The following is a 787-nucleotide window of genomic DNA, read 5'->3' as shown; positions in this document are numbered from 1 at the left end:
GGAGTCTCGTGATCTCGGCCATTCAGGCTGGGAAGATGATCGAGAAGGGCCGTGAGGCTTATTTGGTTACTATATCAATGCCAGAGTTAGTGGGGAAGTCTACGGTTAGCGGTATTCAAGTTGTTGAGGAATTTGAGGATGTGTTTCAGTCATTGCAGGGATTACCACAATCTCGGTCTGATCCTTTCATGATTGAACTGGAACCGGAGACAACGCCGTTATACAAGGCTCCTTACAGATTGGCTCCAGCAGAGATGGCAGAGCTGAAGAAGCGCTAGAGGATTTGTTGGGTAAGGGATTCATCTGCCCTAGTGTGTCACCGTGGGGAGCGGCGATGTTATTTGTGAAGAAGAAGGATGGGAGTTTCCAGTTGTGTTGTGATTACCGAGGTTTGAGCCGGGTTACTGTGAAGAACAAGTACCCTCTTCCCAGGATCGATGAGTTGTTGGATCAGTTTAGGGGTGCTACTTGGTTCTCCAAGGTAGATCTAGCGTCGGGTTATGATCAGATACCGTTAGATGAGGCAGATGTGACGAAGACGGCTTTTAGGACGAGGTATGGGCATTATGAGTTTGTGGTGATGCCTTTCGGGTTGACTAACGCAGCAGCAGCGTTTATGAGGTTGATGAACAGCGTGTTTCAGGACTTTCTGGACGTGTTTGTCATTATCTTCATCAACGATATCCTGGTATTTTCTAAGAGTCCTGAAGAGCATGTAGTGCATTTGAGGGCAATTCTGGAGAAGTTGCGGCAGCATAAGTTATTTGCTAAGTTGAGCAAGTGCAGT

At 47.3% G+C, this 787-nt stretch overlaps 1 protein-coding gene across 1 annotated transcript; it reads left to right on the top strand.

Annotated features, from left to right (window-relative positions):
- LOC109131228 (RNA-directed DNA polymerase homolog) lies at positions 335–787 on the top strand (the record flags this gene model as incomplete). Its single annotated transcript, XM_019241921.1, has 1 exon — positions 335–787. A coding segment is annotated over exon 1 (453 nt), but the record flags the coding sequence as incomplete, so codon positions are not given.

Source organism: Camelina sativa, chromosome 20, assembly GCF_000633955.1.
Source record: "Camelina sativa cultivar DH55 chromosome 20, Cs, whole genome shotgun sequence".
Lineage (NCBI taxonomy): Eukaryota > Viridiplantae > Streptophyta > Magnoliopsida > Brassicales > Brassicaceae > Camelina > Camelina sativa.
Note: the sequence above shows the minus strand (reverse complement) of the source record. Positions and strands in the feature narration are given on the sequence as shown.